Here is a 22,709-nt window from a genome sequence, read left to right as displayed (position 1 = left end):
AAACGGTTTTTTTTTATCCCGGAAACTCAAGAAAATCGACCGTAGAACCCACATTATTTCAGACATTAAATACGAGTGTTAGGGACCACGAGATGGCGGCACTTGCTGAGCTGTTTCACAGCGTGCCGCTTAATTAGTGAGAGCCTTGGACCATCCATCTCTGATTGGGTGCCAGTGAGATTGAACTGCGCACTCAGTCTCCAAAAGTTAGATAGGGCTAAAACGGCCTCGCCAACTCCCCATATACGAGAATAAAAAGGCGTTAGATGATTTTTTTTTGTCTGTCTGTCAACAACTAAATCTGTTAATGCATGCTGCTGAGTGTAGCAAAGATTTTCCTAGATGCAAGGACTTATGCGCAGGCGCAAAAGGCTCTAGCTGCAAATTGGAAAACAAACACTGAAAGAAAAGCTTTGTTGGTTGTTTTCTGTATGTCACCATGCTGATAACATACAGAAAAATTTAAGTAAGTTAAATAAGATGTGTTTTTGGTTTTTAAGTAAAAAAATAAAGACACAAAGACAGTCCAAAGTATTTGACAAAAGCTTTTTTGCTTCCTGGTTATACAAAAATGATACAACATCCTCTATGTATATATATTTATATTTATATTCCATCACAAAACAGGACTCGACAGAATTTACTGTATCCACAGCAACCGAATGCCTAGGCATTCAAACCACATAGTGGCTCTTGTTCTTCCATCGTCTGTCAAAACGGGCTGCAGGAGTAGGCCTATGACTGGTTTATTTATTTATTTTTTTTAATCCGAAAATTTAACAGACAACGCATAGTGACCTGGTATGGTAAAACTTACATTGAACTTTTTATAACGTCTTTCCTGAATGCTGTAAAAATACCCGAATATAAGTGCTTGCGTTATTTTAAATTCATTAATGGAAGAAAAAAAAAATGGCCGTTTGTGGGAGAAAAAAAAAAGTAATGGCGACCCAGTCTTGTATTTAAATTTTACATGAAATAGATGCTCTATGGCAACGCATTCACATATCTTTAAAAGTCTTAATTTATTTTTATTTATTTTTTACCGCAGAATAGTGAAAAAATTTGTGTTTTTTTTTATATTTTTCCTTTGCCTGTTGGCAACAAAATAAGAATGTCGAACTTTTATTTTATAAAAAAATTCACTTTCTCTTATTATTAATAGTAAGTTAGCGTCTTTATAAATTTAATAAATTACTTGAGATTTTTGAATTTATCTTATATTCGGGTAATTTCCAACATTAACATCTTTCTCACTTGTTTGTTAGGAGTACAAACTATGTCAACCAACTTGATACTTTAATGCATTGTCTCAATAGTAGAAATCCCGATTTTAGCTTTTTCCTAACGGTATAATTGTAATTATCTAGTTTATAGTTGAATATAAGCTATACATGTGTTCTTGTTTCGCATTTTAACGGAAATTCCAACCAGCAGTCAATATTAGAAGTTTTTTCTATGCAAGCCATAATCCGATAAACGCACAAATTAAAAATAAAGTTTATCTACAAGGACTGCTTCCCCCCCACTTAAAAAACATCGATTTCTTTTAAATTTAGATGCAATAAATGATTTCTTGCGCAATTTTTTTTTATTATTTACAGAATTTCGTAAACATTTATACTTGTAAATGCTAAGAAAATGGCTGTACATAGTTGATGTGTATAAAAATGATTTAAAGTCTAATTTAAGCATTATTAACAAGTGTAAAACCCATGACGAATGAATTACAAAAATAAAAATCTAAAACGAACGGAAGTTAAATATTGAGTAGATGGCGAAATATGTAAACACCAGATGGCGCCATGATAATTTTCGGATATTGTTTACACTTTTTATAATTTGGAGTACTTACCAATATAGACACCAGATGGCGGCAATAGTCATTAATATAACTTGGGGGGGGGAATGTCTTAAAACACCTATTTTTTTAACGGTATGCCTCCTAACATCCTTACAAGTGAGAAAAATGTATTTTTTTCCTTTCAAAACGACATTAACAAAGTACAAACAGTTACACAAAAATACACAAAAGTGATATCCCGATGGCTTTGTAAAATAAATACGCCCCTTTTTTTTTTATTCAGGGCAATCATTTACCAATACTTTATTTTTCATGACAACTAAATAGGTGCAGAGGGCACAAATACACAAAACTGTGTGATGACATCTTCAGTACTAAAAATAATCCAACTTGTACACAATAACATACCACACAGTATACAAATGTCTGTGGCAACTTCTCTGCAGGTGGCGCCATCTACATTAAGAATGCACGAGTCCATGTATTGAACCTTTCCAGTCGGCTAAAAAGTTTTTTTTTATTTATTTATTTTAACTTTGGAGGAATAGCTCCCCCTTTTGAAGCAGTCAAAGACAAAGCGTGAACTAGCCTTAGAAGCTCTAATCTGTTTAACATTTTAAAACATCCAACTTGTGTCGTCTTGTACACCATTGAAAATGGTTACAACAGTGTATGTCATGTATGGGCTGCTATGGTGAGAGCTGAAGAAGCCTTAAAAAAATGGCAGTTTGCAGTATCTAATCGAGAATTAGATGTTGCCAAAATGAAGGAACTGGGAAAGGTGAAAATGCAGTCATATGAACAAATGCAGACAAACTACCAAAAATTGCATGTCAGAAGTACAAAAAATGCTCACAAGATGGCATTGTTTTAAACTCAGTTTTGTTGTGTTTCCATCATGTTCATTCATAGTTGTATCGACACTAAAGCCTATTTTTTTTTACAGATTTTACATTTTAAACAAAAAAAATTGGTTTTTTTTTTCATAGCATAAAAATAAATACAGAAAACCCGCGATTTACAGCCACATTCATTACTAAAACAATAAAACCATCACTATCATTGCAATATATTAAAAAAAAAAAATCAGTAACGTTAGATTTCCTGCAGAATTCTAGAATAGACAATAAATAGATTTATCCAAACACATTTCCCTACAGTAAAACAATTAAAAATTCACTAAAAAACAACTTTGTTGTTAGTAAAAAAAACTGGACTCCGTTTAGGGTTGCTAAAAAAAAAAGGTGGCACTGTTGTAGCATCCAGTTTGTTCGTTTTTTTTTTGTTTAAAACTTCTACAAGTACCACATTCTCTCGACACAAGAGTTCTATACTTAATTAAGCAGTATAGTTAACGGAAAATGACAAAGCGGTAAAAAAAAACTGTGAATCGGACTGCTTATATTGACTTCGCTGAAAGAAAGAAAGGGAGAGAGATCATGTCAAACGAAGGTGTTGGTTACGGACGTATAGCAAAGTTGGACCCTTTTTAACTGCAGCTTCAGGGCTTTCTTTTTGCTGGTGTTAGCTGCCAACCAGAATATTTTAAGTTTAGTTTCTGGGCTGCTGTTGCGATTATTTGAAAATAATATGGCAGCGATAGGAGATAAAATAAAAAAAAAGAGCTAGCTGTGTTAAGGCACTTTTTTACGCATAACCTAATACTAAATTTGGCACTTTGCTCCCAGAAATGTGTTGACGTACCAGGATACAAAACATGAAGGCGAAAACGTAAGGATGGAATCACCTGCTATGGACTTTATCCTACTGGTGCTTGACTTCTATCCCATACTATAAATTTAGATCTGTTCGCCTAAAAAACTGAAACCAAAAATATATCTTTCGCTGTCCCAGGTTAGTATTGGTTATTCTTATCAGAATATAAATTAAATGTATTGATTTTTCTCTCTCCCTTTCATTCTTTCTTGTAGAATGTACATCAGAAATTCGAGCTATAGCATGTTTTCCGTTTTAAAATCAGTCTTTTTTTTTTTTTTTTTTTTTTTTTGCAGGTGGCACATCATTTATCGGAGATTTCTGGCACCAACCCTCCTGAACAAAGAAAAAAGACAAATTATATATATATAAAAGCGAACTTTCAACGATGAATTAAAGTCTTAAACGAATTGAGTCTCTCATCCTTTTGAAAGTTCATAAAGCGGAAGGGTAGGAGAGGTGAGTTCACTGTTCCAACACCATGTTACTCCTCTGTCTTTTTTTTTTTTTTTTTTTCCACCTGTTTGCCTGCCTGTCATGAAAAGCAAGCGATCCGATAGCACACACAGCGTCACAATAAGCACATTTTTTGTCAGTGTCACTAGATACAACGGCGTTGTGTATATGCATGTTTGCGTATAACACTACGAACTTGGCCTTCCAGTACATGCGTGACTTGTGAATGACCTTGGCGAATGACCTTGAAAGTAAAACTCCATCTCAGCAGCTATGAACTGCGTGGGCCAGTGCGATGGTTGCACGAGGAGATACGGACAGCAGCAACACCAACAAACAACACTTTGGTTGCTGTTGTGGTCATTTGGGTCTTTGACTTTTTTTGTGGTTTTTTTTTTTGTTGTTTTTCAGTTCTTTCGAAAAATTTCTCTTTACCCACGCAAGTCTATGATACAGAGCACTATGGTACAAGTTTTACAAATGCTGATTCGAGGACATTCTCCCCCTTCTAAAGGGGATTTTTCCCTCACCTGCTTAGGAACATCAGCAAGAGTAACGTAACAGAAGAGACCATAAGGGATCCAAGAGATGGAGCTTTTGCTGGTGGAGCTCTGTTATTAATCAGTTCTTCGTTCTTGGCTCGGGTATCGTTCGGTAGTTTGTCCTTTTCTTCTGTAAAAGAAAAGGTATTAAGATCAGTTCAAGATTTTCACTTATCTACATGGATAAATGAATATAAAAGAACATTTATTACCTAATACTCTCCATACTTTTATTGTTCAAATAAATTACCTAATATTTTGAGTTTCAAAGAGTAACTACTTTTAGAGGCTCAACACAAAGACATGATACGAAAGGAAACGAAATTCTGAAGTCACTACTTACCTTTTTAAGTATTTGTAAAAATTTGTGTCTACAAACAGCTGCTGGGAATGGAGAATGAAGATATATTATTGATATAAATCAGTGGCAAGAGCTAAGATAGGACCAGTTAGGTATATTCTTAAAGGGCAGCATAATAGGATATCCAAACATACTCAAGTGTGAGCCAGTAATGTCTTAAGGTCGGCATTATCGTGTTCATTCAGTTTAAATTTGCTATTAAAAGGACGAAAAACCATCGTTCTGTTTTGATGATTATTGGATTTTGCTGACTGAAGTAAATAGACAATGTTACCAACCAGCAAAACACGGTTATACAAATTGAAGAAATTATTTTTAATGTAGGTTTTATCTTTTTCAATTGTTTTTATGCCTATACGTGGGAACACCTATTCGCGTGGATACTCTAAATGTGTTCCAGGTCACAAAGCTTCATTAATAATGGTTTATGCGCCTCACTAACTCTATCTTTTTTTTTCTAAGAGATGTATAGGCGTCATAAAACTTCAGTGGACTTTTTTTGAGACTGTATGTATAAAACACTAAACAATGCTGTCGTTTCTATAAGGATTATGTTACAAATTACAAGTAAAAGTAGCCATTAAAATTGATTTTGTCTACTCAGCGAAATAAGATATGAAATTGAGATATAAGTCTTATGATAAATACTGGATCTTCCTCGATTTAAGGCAACTTATCAAAATAACCGTACTTCATATTAGAACAGGAAAACTTGAGTTGTCAATTTTCTGCGACATGTCAACCATTCACATTGCCTTTTTTAAAAGAATATTTTTCACATTTGTAGACTTGTGAATTTAAATATCCATAAAAACTCGGTATTCTTTCGAAGGATGCAGCTGATTAATCAAAGAGTTCTCTCTCAGTACCGCTGAGATGCGTTTTTTTTTTCTTTCTAAGACATTTCCGTAACTTTTGTCTAAACCAATTAAAATACGACACTGTTGTTGATCATCTTTTCCTTCTAAGCTAAAAGTTTCTGCACGAATATTTAAAAGAGACAGTGGAATAAATCAAAAAAAAGAAAGGAAAAAATAGAACAGCGTCAAGATAGTTCGCATTAGTTAACTCTCACTATATGCAAATTACTGAAAAAAGACTCAGGCAAAGCCTATATCATGAATCCTTTGTTAAAAGAAATTCACTTTAGCGAACCTCCAACATTAACAAGACTAGTGCTTTGTTCTTTAAAGTTTACTATAGTGAGGGTTGACTGTATAAAAGCATTCGGAAAATTCGGGAGTAGATTGAGCATGGAGGATACTCGATGAATCGTGACTGGAATAAAATTATTCTAATTTCATGCAGGACTACTCCTGCATGAAATTAGAATAATTGTATTCTAATTATTATGTAATCTAACTATTGCAATTGGGAATATGAGCTATCATACTAATAAATGTTGCGTTATAAAAGAAATGGAAGCCCTGCAGTTTTGACAGTGTTCAGTAAGTAATTTCTGTAACGATGTCTAATTATCAGATTTACTACAAAATGAGTCTTTGTGAAAATGGCATCTGAAAACGTTTTTCATGTCGTGAGGGAGTAGTGATTGAATTCACAGGAAATGTTTTATTCATCAGAATCAGGGTCCCCTGGTCCACATACACGATTTTCAATGTGCTGACCTTTCTTGTGTACAACAAATTGCATCCGGTGTGCGACATGCTCTACAGCTGAGCATAAGGAGTCCGACTGGATGTTCATAATAGCCTGCTTTATGTTCTCTTTCAAGATATGCAAGTTGGGAACGCCACCAACATACACCACGGATTTCAATTACCCCCACGGCCAAAATCACATGGAGTGACTTTTGGCTTCAAACTTCTTAATCATAACTCTCAGTGCTACAACTGAAATAGGACCTGTATGCAGGTTATGAAGCCTTCTAAATCCCCGAAGGGCCGCTACGGTATTGCACTGTTTAAGGTAAAACAACTTAACAAGTAAAGCACGTCTTATTGAGCGCAATTCGTCAGTCATTCGAATGCCTGAACGTTCCCAATCCCTTTATAAGTGGAATTGGTGGCGCTGCTGTCACGTACGCGCATAATCCTTTTTACCTGCGTTTACTGTAAATATTTGACAGCTTTCGGCTCCGCCAGCGCCAAAGTATCCCCTATCGACGACTTTTCGTACTAAATATTTTTTTTTTTTCGCGGAAATCATCTCCCCATGCCTTCAAAAGTCTCAATATAAAATTTGGTCTCATTCCGTTTATTGGTTTTAGCTACAGATGCCTTCAAAGAGGGAAAGTTATTTTATGGCCACCCTGTACATATCTTGAAGTGACAATACAATAGAATATCTGGTGATATATCCATGAGACATCAAGGATTCCACGAGAGGAAAAACAACCACGACGCCGACCTAAATCACGGAGGATTGATGATATCGGATTTGTAGGAGTGACGTGGGAAAGTAGAGCATGGACAGGCAGTTTTGGAGTAATCTTGGAAAGGCCTTCATCCAGCAGTGGATCGACAATGATGATCCATGAGACAATGGAAAACAAGGGGAAAGAAATATTTCCAAAATTGTTTGCCATTTTGGTAGGAAATTACGTATTTGTGATCAACACTTCGTTCTGATGTTAACAAGGAAAAGGATCATAACTTATAGCATGTTTTTATATTGAACAACTCATCAGAATTCACCTCCCCAAATCACCGATGAGTATTCATGCGTGTAACCTAATTATAAAGGTAGTATATGTAGTATGTAATATACAGAGACGGGTGTTGATTACAAAATTAAAGGCACAAAGCATTTAGCCTCGAAGATTCCCAAAATAAAGGACATTAATGCCAAACGTATAACAACTTTTGAGAAACATCTCTATCTTGATGGTTCTCAAAAGTTGCAGCGATTTACTTAAAGGGCAGCAACTGGGAAAGTCAATTAGCACTGACTGCAATAATATTGGCGATGAAAAAGATTCGATGAAACTAGTAATGAGATTGGGTGTGCATCGGTATCTGAAGGGTCGAAATGAGAGCAACTTTGTGAAATCGAATACTTCACATGATAACAAAGCAAAGCATTTATTGATAAGGATCTCGTCATTAAAGGCGAACAGAGGAAATGACTCGTAATACAATAAAAGGCATCGGTCTCTGATTTTTAGTGGCAGAGCGAAATCCTTTTTTAGTTTATAAGAGCTTTAGCGACTTGGAGTCGCACTAGGACGAAAGAAACGTCTACTGTTTGGAAAACCTCAGTTGGGATCTCTTCTTGGAAAATCAACAACTATAATGGCTTTTCAATTGATGGATAACACATGATGGACAGTCATAAGTACTGTGGTAATTAAGATCTGATTTGTCTTTCTCTTCTCGTATAACATCTTAAAGACTCATCTATTTAACAAAAAGCAATAGAGCAACACGAATATTTGACTCTCTTACGCATAAAAAGGGATTCACTTCTCGAACACGATGTAATAAAAGAAGATCCACGACATTAATATAATCTGTTCTAAAGTCTAGTCCACAGTGGAAATGTATGAAATTAGCGGTCTTGATTTTAATTTGAAAAACGACCACTAGGTGGCGTACATGCTCACTATTTGCTGGCACTCGCATGGGGATAGTAGTGTATTGTTCTCTTCATAGTCCTAACAGGAAACGTGTGTGGCTTTAAGCATTTCTGAGAAACTAGTCTTATAAAAGAAACTAGAGAAACGTGGTTTGTACGATGTTAAGAAAACTGTGTGGGACATCTTGGAGATAAATTAAAAGGTGTGTGTGCTCTAAAGTATAGTGAAGATTTTCTCACTCCAGCTGATACTAAGAAGCGCATAAAAATGGCTGAATAAAAACTTTGAAGTCGTTTACAAAATGATACATGCAAGAACGTTCCTCGTGAGTTCTTGGGGATGAAGAAAATGAAGAGAGTGATGAGGAAGAAGGACCACGGAAGAAATCGAAAAAGTCCGATGCACATTTATACACGGTGAGAGAAATTATAGTGGAGCAGTCAAATTGGATACAAACAATGCTGATGTCTTTCTTATATTCGGGTACAAGATTGTCTACAGTAGTCATGGAAATCTATTTAAAGCATTCCAACAACTTAAATTTCTTTTGGATTAGGGGATGTGTAGCTCAATTGGTATTGATGATAGTCTTCTACTGAAGACTTGGATTCGAATCTCTTTAAGAGGTGACGAGCCTTTTGTGGGGATTTTTTCAACTAAGGGTAAGTTAGCCTGTTTCATATAGAGGTGGTAAGTTTTCTCTTCTCTGGTTTTTATTTGCAAAACAAACAAAAACCTTCCAGAAGAACAAGCTCAGTTAACAGACAATACATTGGCCTCGTAGCCTTCGTTTCTTGGGCTATTCAAACCAATCCTTATTCTTAATCCCTTTCCCAGATTATCCCAAATCATGAAAATAAGATTCATTGGTCATAAGTCACCTTACCTGTCTTTTTGTTGTGTGTTTTAACTTTCTCATCCTCAATTGGCACTTCGTATGGCTTGTTGACGGGTGTTTTAGGTGTATACACAGGTCGAAACCAGCGAGGAATCGTGGTGGATGTAGGCGAAGGGAACGTTTCCCTTGCGGGATTCGATAGAATCGCAATGGGAGATGTAGTGGGAGGTATAACTGCTGGAGTCTTGTATACTGGGATTGTTGTGGTGCTAGTTGTGGTGGTTCCAGAAGGTGCTAAAAAAAGAAAAGTGAAATAAAAATGGGGATTACCTCACTTAATTCAATCTGTAATTTAAAATTACATTATACTTTTTTTCCCTTTCTATTTAGTTTACTCCCTATACCTGGATATCTTTCTCGTCAATAGTTGAATTTTTCTTTCACTTTAAAGTTAAGATTAATGAACTTCAACATTATAAAAAACACTCTTTTATCTCCTTCATGTCATTAACCCGTTTATCACGCATAAAGTTTAAAAAAGAAAAAGAAAAAAGTCCAAACTTACTTTTGGAAGGCGAACAGCACACCTTGAAGATCACCTTCATATTGTGGGTAGCGCATCGACCACCAACTCGCTGATCGAGCCCTTTTAAATCGCCTGTAGATGTAGCTAGAAGGGGGGAAAATGCAGATAAATTGCAAGTCGCTCATTATTTTTAAGAATGAAAAATATTCTTTGACTTTCTATAATATTTGTATCATGAATCAATGATCCAATAGCGATCGAAAAGTGAAATGCTGAATTTACAATTTATTTCGTTGCCATTTTAAAAAAATAAAGAAAAACAATCTAAACTGCAAACTGTAAGAGTATGGCTTCGTTTTTGACTTACAAAAGTAAGTCAAAAACGAATAAGTAAATTAATAATGGAAGAACGCTTTATATACTGTATATTACAATTATTTTGTTGTTTGTTCAAAACGCGCATGATTTTAAGCTTTGTTTCCATGACTACAGTGGTTCTGCTTTCGTATGCCAGGTGGCGCCGTATATTGTACATATCGTTATTTACTGATGTTACTCACGATATAGCAGGATTTATTACGAAATAGACAGTGTTTCAGTGCCCTTTCAACATTAAAGTTTTGGTTATTTAGAAATAGACCCATTATGAGCTAAAACTGAATTCAAATGTTACTTTTAAGGAGAGAAATATCACACTTCAGCACAAATTCATCCGCACCATGTTCTGTGTTTTGAGATACGCCATGTACTGTTTATTGAGATACTCGTTTGAAAATTGACTTTATTGTATTCTTCTTTTTTTTGCTAAAATAGAACCACAATTGAGTGATTGAAAGACAGCATGTTTGTACTGATCTCTAGACGACAAAAAATCGGACATTTAATTCTTACTTTTCTTCTCATAAACACAGCACTCTCACGCACATACAAACACAGAACCGGATGTGACGTAAGTCTGAGCGCCATAGTAGGAGTTAGTAAGATATTATGTAATATGGGGGTGGGGGGGATCATTAAAAGACTAGTTTTGGATATAAATCAAACATGTTAGCAATTACTCTTACTTTAAGATTAACAAATCATAGAAGTCCGTATGTGAAACGAATTATTGGTTGAAAACTATGTATTCAACGATTCCCTTTTTAAGTATTCTCCGATATTATGCACAGTCAGTGTACACGATTCTCCTGTTAAGTGTTGCAAGTTAAAGCATTTCGAAAGAACAATCTAGGCTTTAATGAGATTATGCTTTTCATTGTTTAATCCCCTCAAATACTTGCCGTAGATTGATTAGGCACACTTTTTAATTTTTCTTCGTTAGATTGAGTTGTCTCTTCCATTAATGCACTATTTATGGACTCTAGAATTAATCCTTCTTTTCATCAAGAGATCACCAGCTTTGAAAATATGCTTATCTGTTTTGCAACTCCACGGCTTGCTTCTTAATCCTCTTTACACACACACGCATAGAGAAGTAGTAGTACATACGGGCATTTTTAAACATTTGAAATATGGCTGTGTAACGCCATATTTTTATTCTGAAACTTCACACCATTCACTCGAGTTATTTGTAATGGAAAAAACTTTTTAAATACAAACAATGGATGCATTTACAGAAAAGGAGTAGTTTTAATTGGTAGAAGTGACTGTGTTTGGACTTGGAGATATACTCTTGCGAAGAAAAGAGCAATTAGCTTTCTTAGTGGGAAAAAAGTCACTTTATTAATTAATATTAGCACAAACTCATGTCTAAATGAATATTTACGCAAGATACGGATTGTTTATTCAATGCAGTAGAATATTAAAACGACAAAATGCAATTATTATAACAAATGGGCTTAAAGAATTTCTTTCTTTATTATTTTTATTACATGGTTAAAAAATTATGCCATAATTTTGCTAACTGTTGCACGTTCAAATATTTTATAGTTTTTTTCTTGAATTTAATCAACAAACCGCTGTTTTGTTTTTTATGTAAAAACGAATTTATTAGATTTTTTTTTAAATTTACTAATCAATTACGTTCTTTATCTCCTAACCCCTCATGCTATATTTCAGTTTAAAAAAAAAAAAAGTCGTAACTAATGCCATTTTTTTTTTTTTTTTTTTTTTTTTTTTGTTGTTGTTGTTGGCAATGAAATTCAACATGTACAGGGTTGTTCAAAATTCCACGCACAAACTTTGAAGGGAGGTAGAGAACATCAAAATCAACCCTATTCACATAGGAAAGCATGACCGGAAAGTGATAGGTGGCGCTGTTCGCCAGTCCTCCAGGTGAGCAATTGGGGCTTCCTCATTCAAGCTTTCGACGTCATACGAAGAACATGCGTCGTTTTACGAACGCTGAGATGGCAGACATGCACCTCCTTTACCATATTATGTATCCAACTACTATTGAACTGTCCAGTTAGGCCTAATAAAGTTTTTTACACTACTTACTGACTTGTGTTATTTCTGTATCTTTGTGTCCCTATTAGTACCTTCCGGTGGCGTTTCCGGTCATGCTTTCCTATGTGAATAGGGTTGATTTTGAGGTTCTCTACCTCCCCTCAAAGTTTGTACGTGGAATTTTGAACCACCCTGTATATAATTTTTTTATATGACCTAAGTATGGGAACTGATTTATTATAACGCTAAAGCGACGAAGGTAGGTATATGACTCATCTCTTTTGATTCTCGCCTATTCGCTAATTTCAAAATTATTACAATATCGAAGGCTCCCCTATTCTGCGAGATAACTTCGACTAAAATATTCATAGTATTTTAAAGCAGTATAAATAAGGGAATGTTGATAAGAAGCACCGAAAAGGCTTAAATCTCTATTGACTTCCTTCTAATATTTATTTCAATGAAATGCATCGTGCATTTTAATACTACAATCAGTTTTTGTTCCGCTAATGTGATTATCTTCTTTTAAAACTACCTTTAACTGTGTAGTTATTATTTTTTCGAGTTTCATTTCAAATGCGATTTCGTATGCTTTGTTTTCTAATCCACAAATGGCTTTTTATTCTTACAAATAAAACCTACGTGTTTCTCCTCTAAAAAATCCATTTTGATAAGTGTGTGCCTCTCTCTATGAGGTCTTTCATAAGAATCAAATACTTGTCTCCGGACAAATCCTACTTCTCCAAGTAATCTTTAAACATATGCACCTATCTGCACATGTACATCAATTTGTAATTTGCTTTCTTAGAGAACCTTTCTCAAATTTAAGCCCCATGCAACCGACTGTCGACCCTTTCCATATATCAGCAACGTGTAAACCTATTCTCGGCAGTATAATTATAAAATCAATCATTCGATTTTCATTTCTCCTTTCTTACCTTCCTATTTCCATATGAGGGTCGTTACATTTGCAGATTTATTTCTTACTTCTAGAAATTTCCACCAAGTTTTCAATTTTTATTCTTATCTGTGCTTTCTGCTTTTTCCTAAACAATCTGTCTATCACTCGTAGCCAGCTTACATTACCAAATAATCCTTTTTGCCACTCTTTGCCATCTTTTCTGATGCAACTGCGTCGTAAGATGTTTCAGTGTCATTTCGAGGGCCTTCTCAAGACTGCTTTGTAACTTTTTTTTTTCTGCCACTCCATCTAATATTAAATTTCTTGAGTCGTTTAAAAAAACTCGAGATCCATCAGTTGTACTGCTTCTGGAAAAATAGTTTCTTTCAAGAAGTCTTAAGACTTTTTTTTTTCTTAAGATTAGAATTCATTTCTGCTAGTAAATGTAGAATTTTATTTTTTCTGGGATCTTTAGCAATGTCTTTTAAGTCATTAAGTGTTCCTTGGTTTATCTGAACAACACGTTTTCGGCAACTAATCTGTTTGTCTTCTATTGATGATTTAAAAGTGGGAAAAAAATGTTTTTATATTTTTACCAATTAAATGTGTTCACAGATGAATGTTCTTTGATTAAACACGAAAAACAAACTTTTAGTTCTCTCTCCTCTTCGTTTTCCTATTTGTGTATTTTGTTTAGTTTACGAGTTAAATTTAAAAACTGAATTTTGGGGTGGAGCAAAAATCAAGCAATTAAATTTTGCTTCTGGCAGATTAAAGATGCGAGGGAAGTTGAATACAAATCTAAAAGTGCAGGCTCCAACGTGACAGTTTACTTATAGTTCGATGGAATGACAAATTCTTCAGGCAAAATTACAAATGCTGCCTCCAGAATATCCTCGACGCTTCTAAAATGGTTTAGAGACAGTTTGAGTTTTTCTCTACGCTACAAAAATACCAGGATGTACTTTTTTTTGTCTGTCTTTCAATTAAGAGAATCTTTACAAGAGATTTTGATTTAAAGAAAACTTTTCGTTTCTGTCTATCAATTTTGTTTTCCAATTAACAGAACCAACATTCGTCAAATCCCCAACAAATTGAGATTATTGAGTTCGAGATTATGTTGAGATTATTGAGTTCGAGATTATTTGAAAGATTTCATCATTCAAATAATCTCGAACTCAACTGTATTTAGAATGACCACGTGCTCTGAATTTTGTACATCGCTAGCATGGTTGAAAATATCAAATAAATGAACTTTTATTATTATAGAGCGATAATCAATTGTAAAACAATAAATTTTATTCAATGCGAATAAGTAACGTATGGTTATATTTGCAAATGTGAAAACAATTGCGCCAATTGTAAAGTAGCTGAATCTGTACTATATATTTATTTAGGACTATTATTTTATAAAAAAAATTATATTATTATAATATAGTTGTGATTGTTTGATTTTTGTTTAAGTTCCAAAGAGATTTTTTTTTTATTTTTGGTGGATAACTAGTACACCATTTAGGAACAATAATCTAATTGATATATATCATTAATGCACAGTTTATGGCACCATCTATCCCCGTGTGGTTGCCGGGATAAGAATAGCACCAATGTAGCTAATGCATGTCGTACGAGGCGACTAAAATTGGTACCTTTGGAGGGTAATGGATGGCAATGCTGTAGCCAATGAAGTTCTAACTGAGGCTTGGCTATTGCTGTTACCCTCCTGCCATGATCAGAGCTTTATAGCTCAATAACACCTTTTCCTTACACTGTCCTCTACAGACAACGGGGAATATAAAAAGCAATATTGCTTCGCCCCTTTAAGCCAGTCCTTATAAGGACTATGGCACCATCTACTTTACCAGATGGCATAAAGTTAGTAACATAACATCAATTGCTTAATACTTCCTGTTCGTCTACTTCAATTTCGAAATGCATCTGTCACATCAGCAACTGAAAATCTCCACCTGGATGACACAACTTTGCAAAATGAGTATCGCATCCCTATCCAATCTGAACTCACAAATTATTAACATCTCCTTAGAGGTATGCCCGGGGTGGCAGAAAAGTTTAAAAGAGGCAAGAGAGGAGAACCTGAACTCCTCCTCACAGGGAAATATGGACCCGACATCGTCAGTGCAAAATGGGGTGACCTCTTCGTTGATGACATCAGCAAAATCACCCCTGAGCAAGTAGAGGTAGCCCTGGATATAGACGAGGAGGCAGCTTCGGCGTTCTACACAGCTCTCTGCAAACTAGACATGGCCAAGGGAAGTGAGGTGGCCAAAAGAATCATAACAGCCCACAACAAAAGAAAGGAACAGATCCTTCCTCCACCTCTAAGTTTACATTTCCATTCCTTCTCCAGATTTATTCTCGCTTTGTTTTATTACATGTTTCCTTTTTAGAATTTTTCCATTTTTTTAAAGTGAAAAATCAACGACCGTTTTAGAAGCGCCCCTGGTGGGGCAAACAGCTAAAACAGGTCAGCCGAGGCCTCTTTTACCTACTCTACCACTATGCACTCTATCTTTATTTCCTCTCCTACTATCTGCTGAATCTCAGCCTATCTTACTCTACAGGCCAATGATGAAGTTTGTTGAACTCACAAAATATATAAAGTTAGTAGCTGATCTTCAGCTTTTCCTTTTTATGATTTTATTAACTAAAACATAAGAAACGCTACAGTCATCCGTTTACCTTTTAGCTCATAACTACAAGATGAATCGTCAAAAAACTTACTGCAAGTTGCTGAGATGTCACTTAATTTTTGTTTTTCTGGTCTTCTATCGACATCGCCTTATGCTTTGAGATCATCACGGCACACCATTCATTAAATTCATTGATGAGCTAACCGCCAAGAAAATACGGAGGTTACAAGCCTCTACGGAATTAATGGCGATCTTTAAGTGAGCTAATTCGTTTTTGGTAGCCAGTTGGGATAAGTTCTGCTTCTCTAGAACAAAGATACTTCGATGAATTACACCTCAACTTATCTTTTTGTTAACTGGTTTCTATCTGTTCCAGCTGGAAGCGTAATCTAGGTGGACTTAGGTCGGGAGATCGAATCAAGGGCGACACAAATGCCGAGAGTAATTAATTTTGCATTAGATGTCCCATTGTGGTCGGTACAAGTCTAATGGATAAACCACTTCTCTTAGAGAGCACAGAACTTGTTTGGAAATGATAACACGTGTAGTACGCGCCTAAACATTTCAGTATAATAAAGGAGACAGGAATTTAAAGCAAACTGCAGAAACTCTTGACGATGTGAATGAATTTAATAAAATCTTACAGCTCATTTTGCGTTTCTTTACAATCTTAATATTCTATTATTATTAGAATATTAAGACTCAATTTCAGATAAACAGAATATCCATTTGGACAGAAATAAATAAATACATTCTTGGAATCAGAGAAATGTTACTTACATACGAAATAGTAATCCTGGCCCGGCCTAAATTCTAAACCACCTGGCTGGGGAGTGAAAGAACGAAAAGTTATAGTAAAGTACATAAGTTGATGAGGCTTATCACAGACCGCAATAATTCGCGGATGAGGGTTTGTTATCCTGCACGAGTCGTATTCTTCTTTGGATACCTGTAAAAAAGACATTTTGAAAAATTAGTGGCTCGCGTTTTGAAAAGAATAATGACAATGATAAAAAAATTTATTCTTAGGTTTCTATCATTAAAATGACTCGTGGAACAAGTCTAAACACCCCCCCTTCCAGAGTTAGTCTATCTTCACGCAGAAAATACAGTTTTTGTTTTCTTAAAGACTCTGGTTTTTAATCTGCAATTGAGCTGAACTCGACAGTAGAACACACGCACACAACTAAGTAACTTATGAACATCACTGCTTATTTAGAACACAATGTCGTCTATTTCATTTGGATGAATAAAGTAGGCTATTTCTTTGCGTGTGAAGGATATTCTGAATAAATCTTGAGAAATAATGTTGTATACTTTAAAAATACATTTCACAGAAATAATTGTCTAGGTTTAAAGGATTATCATAAGAAAAGAAAAATACATTTAAAGAAAATCTTATTCTTAATTAAAAGTGGCTTATTTAACAAATAAATTAGTGGAATTCCACATGTTCATTTGTCTTGACAGGCAAAATAAACATCTTTCTCCTTTTTTTTTTTTTTTTACATTAAAATTTTGACAAACTTGTTTGCGATACTGCTTGAAATATTAATTAACAGTCTTTGTTAAATATGGAGATTAAAAAAAAGTAGTATCTTGGTTGACACACTAGAAGGAAAAAGGTAGCCCTATTCATAGGACAGAATTATTCGTCATTTAATATGATTATTAAAAAAAAAAAAAAAAAAAACCAGAGTTCCAGACATCTAAAAATTACTGGCATTAATTTAAGTCGGATCAGTAAATGCCTCGTAAAATCTTAGCGGTTTGTAGATTTTTGGGCGTCTTATAGGCAGTAGATTTTTCAAATAACTGGGCAGTTTTTTTTTTTTTTTTTTTTTTTTTTTTTGTAATAGAGATTTTAGAGGAAGAGCGAAATGATTTTTTCGGTAAGAGAACTCAAAAATCTGCAAACTATAGATTTTTCGAACCCTTGCACTTGAATTTTTGCATCAGTAATTTTCGTTTAACTTGACATATTTTTGTATTACGTAAATAATATTTCATTTTTAAATAATATTTATATTGTTTATTGTCCCCTATATTTGTTTATTATGATGGCTTGTTCCAATATGCAAATTTATCACCTACTTGAATAGTAGGCCAATTATAATGGTTGAAATTCGAGTAATGAATTTTTGGATGACTTCAGACAAAAAAAGTAAAAAAAAAAAACTGCATTAAGTAAATCAGATGGTGCAGGAAACATATTCCTATTAGTATCGATCCTTTTTTTGAACTACAGAAAATTCTCTAGGGAATTAAGCCATGTTATCTACTCTTTAACTTATACTCAATGGTTTCTCGCGGCCAATTAACTTTGTTTTATCGAAACCAAAATACTCGTAATACCATGGAAGAACAGTTAAGCCTCTCTACATCATATGCAAAATTTGTGTGCTTCTGGTAGATTTGCTTGTTTAGTGAACTCAAGTCTTTTATTAATATTTTACTAATTTGATGTTTAATTTTTATACTTTAATGATCTAAAAAAGTTACTGTTGATATTTATTTCTTATTTCTTTTTGCTTGTATAAAAATTAAATATATGTAGATATTCAATCTACACCTTATTATTTTTAAAATAAAATAAATAAATATACTTTCTCAGTTTACTCTTAAAACCAAGATGTTTGGATTGATTCATTCAATCCAATACCCTTGGAGGATGGCAATGCTGTAGCTAATGAAGTTTTGAGGTTTGGGTATTGTTGTTATCCTCCTGCCATGATCAGAGCTTTAATAGCTCAACAACTTATCTCTACACTGTCCTCTACAGATAACGGGGTAGATGAAAAGCATTCTTGCTCCCCCCTTTTAAGCCAGTCCTTATAAAGACTCTCAGCCGACGGAAGTTTAATAATGAGTAACTAACTCTAATGCTCCCCCCCCCTCTCAGCTTAAAATTTCGTGGCTTGGTCTTATCTTATCTTATATATCTAGTAAAAGTGTGTCTTTTGCCAGATATTTGGGCTTCCAACTGACACTAACCGAACAAAAGCGCTCGTGGGAAAAATGAAAATAAATAAATAAAATGCTAATAATCTTAATCTCCAAGCATTGGACGTTAAATGTGTCAATTAAATAATGTATCTCAAACACGTTTTTAGATATAACTTTCATAAAATTGTGAATTTACGTCAAGTTCAATTAACTCGAAATAAAATCATATTTATTACTTTGTATTTTGAACTTGGTCTTGTTATTCAGTCATTTTTTTTTTAAACTCGATAAAAGACGACAAATATTGGAGTTCACTTACATTGTAAATAATGTATCTTTCTGTATCTTCTTCTTTAGTTCCAGGTGAGTACACAGGACAAATAATGTTCACCTGATCGTATTCAAACGGTACATTTCCTTTGTTAACATCAATAATGTGATCTGTGTTGTCTATTCGGAATCTGGAAAAATAAAAGAAATACATAAAAATCAATATTTTTTATAATTTATTTTAGTTTAAGATTTTATAATTATTTGTAAAAGCTTATTTACGAAACTTTTACGATTTATTTTAGGTATAACTAACATGATTGATTTGTAAAAATTTCGATTATAGAGTCCATAATTATTTATCATTACTGAATTTATTTTTATTAATTTTTTACTAATTTGATTTTAATTTTTATAATACTTGAATGATCTAAAAAAGTTACTGATGATATTTACTTCTTATTTCTTTTTAATTGTACAGAAATTAAATATATGTAGATATTAGATATACACCTTATTGTTTTTAAAAGAAAATAAATATACTATCTCAGTTTTCTCTCGCAGCAAACCGAGATGGATAATGAGAAATTTCACATAATGAACTCTAATGCAAGCTTTGAATGTATGTTTGATAGCATCATTAAATATTAGAGAACCAAATTAGGTCAACTTTTCGAAATGAATGTTTTATGGCCTTCATTTCTGGATGAAGGATTAGAACCTCACTGAGTATGCGCAGACCCCAAACATTAAATGATAATTCATCTGTACAAAGCATCGAAACAAAAATGGCATTATCAGACTCATTTAGTCTATCTACAAAAAACTTCCACTTCATTTGCTGTTTCTTTCAGACAGGTCGATCTCATTGGCCAAATGCAACAAATCTTTGAACGCAAATCACCACTTCTATTTGGCAGATTTGCGCTGTACAAATTTATGTCGGACAACCTTGTATAGCGAAAATAGGACCGATGAATCATTAGTCATCATAGCGGGGGGCGATGAAAACACGAATGCGAATCGTTGGTCAAAACATCAAGTAACAGTCCCATTTTCCTCCCTCGCTCTGCCAATGAACAGACAAGAAAATATATAACCGAACATCAACGAGGCTGTTAACGAAATCGGCACACCGTATTTCCAAAGCGGTTAGGGGGGGGGGGGGATGAGAAAGAGAACGAATAGATAAACAAATAAATAAAAAAAAAAATCGCATATTTTCAAACGCTAGCATTTGCCTTATGTCAGGGATGGTTACAGCAAAGCTCTCTTGTCAACAAACCGAAGCCAAATTAAAGGGCCCTGTACGACCGCGTGCTGTAACATTTCTGACGCCACGGTCTCTTGTTCATAATTCTGAATTCCTACCGAGACCAATAATTATGTAATAAATCATCTGAAAACCGGAGCGCTCTCACTTATCCCCTTTCCTTCTGCCCCCCCCCCGCACCACCACTTCTTCCTTTCCGCATTCCCGTCGGCAGAGAGTAACGACCAGTGCACTACTTTCGGAAGCGATCGAAGACTTCGTTTGGGTCTAAGTTGTTAGTGTTGTGCCGAAGCCTTCGTCGTTCGTTTGTTTCCTTGGAAAGATGGAGAGAGAGAATGGGGGAAGACAAGAAATGGGGGTTGCATTAGATACGGAAGGATGTCGGTCGTAAAAGACCTTTACGACCGCGTGATGTTCGCGCAAGTTATCACAAGCGACGGTGAATGTGACGACGCTTACGACAGGACGGTCGTATTCGAAGGAGAGGCGACCGCTCCATCTGTGCGTTGTGTCCTCCTTGGCTCCCATTGAGACGGTTGTTAGACATTCTTTTCCTTATTTGCTGCTGATCTGTGTTTCTTAGGAACGAGTGAAGGCTCGATGTTCATATCTTACGGTGTGTGGTAGTAATTCGGGTTTGTGCAAGCACCCCGGGGGCTACAGACAGACACACACGCGCGATATTTACGATAACAGTCAAGATCGAAGCAAGAGAATTCTGTTAATTTAATGGAAAAACTTCCTACAAGAATCTTACGTCAGTTTGCATAATTAAAATTGTATTTTGAACATAAAACGAAAACTATTTTTCGTTTTTTTTTTTAAATTTAAATATAAAAAATAAAACGCTGGCGATGTTTTGTTTTATTTATTTTTAATACCGAAAATCAAAGTGCAAAACTGAATTTTCTTTTTTCTTCTCCAACCCCCTCTTTTCCATCTTTCTTGGCGGAATAACAATCGGACAGTACACCGAACAAACATAAACGCGTGCCTCTTGAGGCTCGGTCATAAAAGAGTTTTTGATGGCACAGATTTCCAGTTTCCAAGTCAGCTATACATCGGTACTGTTAGGTGTTGCGGAAACCCTCTTGGGAGCACCCTCGGTTCGTCTTTATTGGAAACGTCGTGCTTGCTTCCTTCCTCTTAACCGGGGGGGGGGGGGCGAGAAAGGAAAAACGACTTTTCTTTAGTGTCTGCGGCTAAAGTAGATAGGAAGTACAAAGGTCGATGTTGGTTTGCCCAAACTTCGAAAATACACCCGATCTTTATTGGTGTTGTGAAACAGTGACCTTTTATTTCATTTGGTGATTACCTGTCCCCCCATCCCCATGGGGTAAACAGTTATAGCATTGCATCCGAACTTAAAAGTTCTCTGTTTGTATACTCCGAAGTCTAGATGAAAGAAAAATGGATTCTTACACACATCGTTCCACTCTTAGTGCGATGTATGCCAATTCTACGTTAGCATTAAGCCATTACAAACGCTAAATAAAAAAAAAAAAGATCTTGAAATTGACCAACAAAGTAATTTAATAATAAAATCCTAATAATAGGTGGCATTTTTCAACAGTAAATTTGTGATTTATGGCATGTTATCTACGCTTTTAGTCATCTGTAGCTCAGTCGATATAGACGAAGCCTTTTGGTCGAATTCGATTCCCATCAGTGACGTGAGCAACCTTTATCTGCTCTCTTTCGATTAAAGGTGAAAAAAAAAAAAAAAATCATAGGATTTTTTTTTTTTTTTTGTACCCGGAAACTGAGGTTGTTCAAAAACCTCAGAACAGGCAAATCGGCCCGTGAATACACGGATCTACATAAAATACTTAAACTAGGAGGACTGAATCAGTCCTAAGGTGAAGGAACGAGGAGGGAATCCCATGCGAATAAATAAAACAATAAAACTCATCTGCATTTGCTAAGATAACGTAAATAGGCTACACGCCATTAATTAAGCCACTGTTATTTTAAATGTCGCTAAAAACCAGTGCAGTATACATCAAATCTGTCATGCAACAGTTTGGGAATGCAAGCGATTTAAAACAGGATAAAATTGTTTAGTAAAGTTCGGTTATCACCAAACTGATTCCATCGTCTCCCTCCCACTACCAACATTATCTCCCTGGACCTATCAAAGTTATCTACAAGAGAAGCAGAAGAGTTTGCACGTTACTACCACGGACCTAATGACGTAGCGAACCTTATTCCTATCTGTGCATCTTAGCACCATCTTCCTTCTGCACCCTGTTCGCTATCTCCGAACCAAGCTTTCAAGAAACTGACTGTAGCACTTAAGGCAATCTATAATGGGCGTGTAACGTAGAGACTATACTTTCAAGCTAGGGGAATAAGTGCATTACTTTCCCTCTGCATTCCCCTCCATACACACGTTTCCTTCTAGTTCTTTTTACGGGTGGATGGCTTGGGGTTGCTGATATGTGAAAAGCTGTAGTAGACACTTCAGTCGCGATGAAAAATCGAAAATAAAATAAAAGCTAT

At 35.0% G+C, this 22,709-nt stretch overlaps 1 protein-coding gene across 2 annotated transcripts in view; it reads right to left on the bottom strand.

Moving 5' to 3' along the window:
- Positions 1 to 532: 532 nt before the first annotated feature.
- Positions 533 to 22,709, bottom strand: part of Ephrin (ephrin) — a 519,112-nt gene continuing 496,935 nt past the window's right edge. For both annotated transcript variants that reach the window (XM_090414874.1, XM_090414875.1), the window contains exons 2-6: positions 18,984 to 19,125; positions 16,499 to 16,667; positions 9,821 to 9,925; positions 9,304 to 9,549; positions 533 to 4,648 (exon numbers count right to left, since the gene is read on the bottom strand). In XM_090414874.1, coding sequence (XP_090271000.1) covers positions 4,503 to 4,648; positions 9,304 to 9,549; positions 9,821 to 9,925; positions 16,499 to 16,667; positions 18,984 to 19,125 — 808 coding nt within the window. In that variant the 3' untranslated portion in view covers positions 533 to 4,502. The remainder of the gene's footprint in view (positions 4,649 to 9,303; positions 9,550 to 9,820; positions 9,926 to 16,498; positions 16,668 to 18,983; positions 19,126 to 22,709) is intronic.

The sequence above is a fragment of the Typopeltis vanoorti genome, chromosome 26 (genome assembly GCF_054136105.1).
Source record: "Typopeltis vanoorti isolate ZY-2024b chromosome 26, IOZ_Tvanoo_1.0, whole genome shotgun sequence".
NCBI lineage: Eukaryota > Metazoa > Arthropoda > Arachnida > Uropygi > Thelyphonidae > Typopeltis > Typopeltis vanoorti.
This window is presented reverse-complemented; position numbering and strand designations above follow the sequence as displayed.